At 57.7% G+C, this 2,201-nt stretch overlaps 1 protein-coding gene across 3 annotated transcripts in view; it reads left to right on the plus strand.

The window, feature by feature from the left end:
* ZSCAN10 (zinc finger and SCAN domain containing 10) overlaps positions 1-2,201 on the plus strand; it is a 10,282-nt gene that overhangs the window by 5,799 nt on the left and 2,282 nt on the right. Inside the window, exons 2-5 of one of the 3 annotated variants that reach the window (XM_011950214.1) lie at positions 329-790; positions 1,019-1,286; positions 1,507-1,571; positions 1,739-1,796. In XM_011950214.1, coding sequence (XP_011805604.1) covers positions 395-790; positions 1,019-1,286; positions 1,507-1,571; positions 1,739-1,796 — 787 coding nt within the window. In that variant the 5' untranslated portion in view covers positions 329-394. The remainder of the gene's footprint in view (positions 1-328; positions 791-1,018; positions 1,287-1,506; positions 1,572-1,738; positions 1,797-2,201) is intronic. The other 2 variants (XM_011950215.1, XM_011950216.1) reach the window with 2 other exon arrangements.

A 2,201-nucleotide genomic window follows, 5' to 3' on the forward strand; every position in this document is an offset into this window, starting at 1 on the left:
CAGGATGGTCTCGATCTCCTGACCTCGTGATCCACCCGTCTCGGCCTCCCAAAGTGCTGGGATTACAGGCTTGAGCCACCGCGCCCGGCCATGATGCAAATTTCTAAATGCTTTAAGGAGGGATGATAATACAGAACTGTCAGTTTTCTCTGGCCCTTGCTGTGTTGGTAACCCTGAGACCGGGGGCTGTCCTGCCCTCATGAGCCATTACCCATTGAGTAAAACTATTCCTCTGGGTCTGTGTATGGGTGTCTTTTAACATGGATGACCTAGGTGTGGGGCCAGCTTCCTCGCAGCAGATCCTAACCCAGGGTGTTCACCTTCACAGGTGTGGGAAGAGAGGAGAGAGACCCGAGAGTGGGGCCCGCTGTAGGGAGCATCCCCACAGTGAAGCATGCTTGAAGAATCAATCTTGGCTGCCCTGGACCAGGAGCAGCTGGGGGAAGTCAAGTTGGAGGAGGAGGAGGCTGCCAGCCCAGAGGACCCCAGGCGGCCAGAGTCCAGGCTGAGGCCCGAGGTGGCTCACCAGCTGTTCAGATGCTTCCAGTATCAGGAGGACATGGGGCCACGGGCATCCCTGAGCCGGCTCCGGGAGCTCTGTGGCCACTGGCTACGGCCGGCTCTGCACACCAAGAAGCAGATCCTGGAGCTGCTGGTGCTGGAGCAGTTCCTGAGTGTGCTGCCTCCGCACCTCCTGGGCCGCCTGCAGGGGCAGCCACTCAGGGACGGGGAGGAGGTGGTGCTGCTGCTGGAGGGCGTCCACCGGGAGCCCAGCCATGCAGGGCCGCTGGTGAGAGGGTGGGGCAGTGGACTGAGCAGTATACGGATGATGGGGACTTGATCTCCCCAGTGAAGAATCTCTGGAAACTCCACTTTCCCCCACCTGACCATTCCTTCTTCACCTCTTAACTCCTGCCCTGTCTGACTCCCACCTCGTTTCTGTCCCATGTCCTCTCAGAGTCAGAAGGACACAAGCTGCCACCCCGGGAGTCACTTAACTTGAATGTGTTTTGAACAGGATTTTAGTTGTAATGCTGGCAAGAGTTGTCCCCGTGCAGACGTCACCTTGGAGGAAAAGGGGTGTGCTTCCCAGGTCCCCAGCCACAGCCCCAAGAAGGAACTGCCTGCAGAAGAACCTTCAGTGCCGGGCCCATCGGATGAGCCTCCCCCACCGCAGCCAAGGCCTGGCAAGCCTGCTGAGCTGGGACAGTGGAGACTTCCCCCAAGTTCAAAGCAGCCACTGAGCCCGGGGCCCCAGAAGACATTCCAGGCCCTGCAAGAAAGCAGTGAGGAGCCTGTGCCCTAGGAGGCCATGGACTGGGTGTTGGGGAGGGGCCTGGATGTCTGGGGTGGGGTGAGAAGTGGGGCCTCCCCAGGTGACCGGGACAGGAGAGCGCCAAAGTGTCTTCACAGGGCCCCTAAGATGTGGTGCATGTCCTTGCAGCCACATGGCAGGCAGGGCTGCCTTTTAACAGTGCTTCCTCCCCTCTTCCCCAATGCTGCCAGGCCCCCAGGGCCCCTCACCATGGCCAGAGGAGAGTTCCCGAGATCAGGAGCTGGCGGCTGTGCTGGTGAGCTGGGCCGCACCCCAAGGTGTTCTCAAGCCCCAGGAACTTACCTACCACTGTAGTTTTAGCAAATCCATAACTTCCCTGATTCAGTCCTGGGAAGTGTTTCATTCCCCACAGGTTCCTGAGGCATGTTCCTCACTCACCAAGGGTTTCTGCTCTTGATATAGGAGTCCCTGACCTTTGAGGATGTGCCAGAGAATAAGGCGTGGCCTGCACATCCCCTGGGTAAGCAACCCTTCCCTGGAGTAGTGACCACTGATGCCTCTTTCTTTTCTTTTTCTTTTCTTGTCTTTTTTTTTTTAAGAGATGGAGCCTCGCTATGTTGCCCAGGCTAGTCTCAACTCCCGGGCTCAAGCGATCCTCCCACCTCCGCCTCCCAAAATACTAGGATTACAGGTGCGACCCACCGTGACCGGCCAACACCTCTTCTTTGCCTGAAGTTCCAGACCCTACCTGACTTTTTGGCCTTTTTGTTTTTTGAAACAGGATGTTACTCGCCCAGACTGTGGCACAATCATGGCTCACTGCAGCCGGGACCTCCTGGGCTCAGGTAATCCTCCCACCTCAGCCTCCCGAGTAGCTGGGACTACAGGTGTGTGCCACCACGCCCAGCTAACTTTTTGTTTTGAG

Source organism: Colobus angolensis, unplaced genomic scaffold, assembly GCF_000951035.1.
Source record: "Colobus angolensis palliatus isolate OR3802 unplaced genomic scaffold, Cang.pa_1.0 Scaffold303, whole genome shotgun sequence".
Classification (NCBI taxonomy): Eukaryota; Metazoa; Chordata; class Mammalia; order Primates; family Cercopithecidae; genus Colobus; species Colobus angolensis.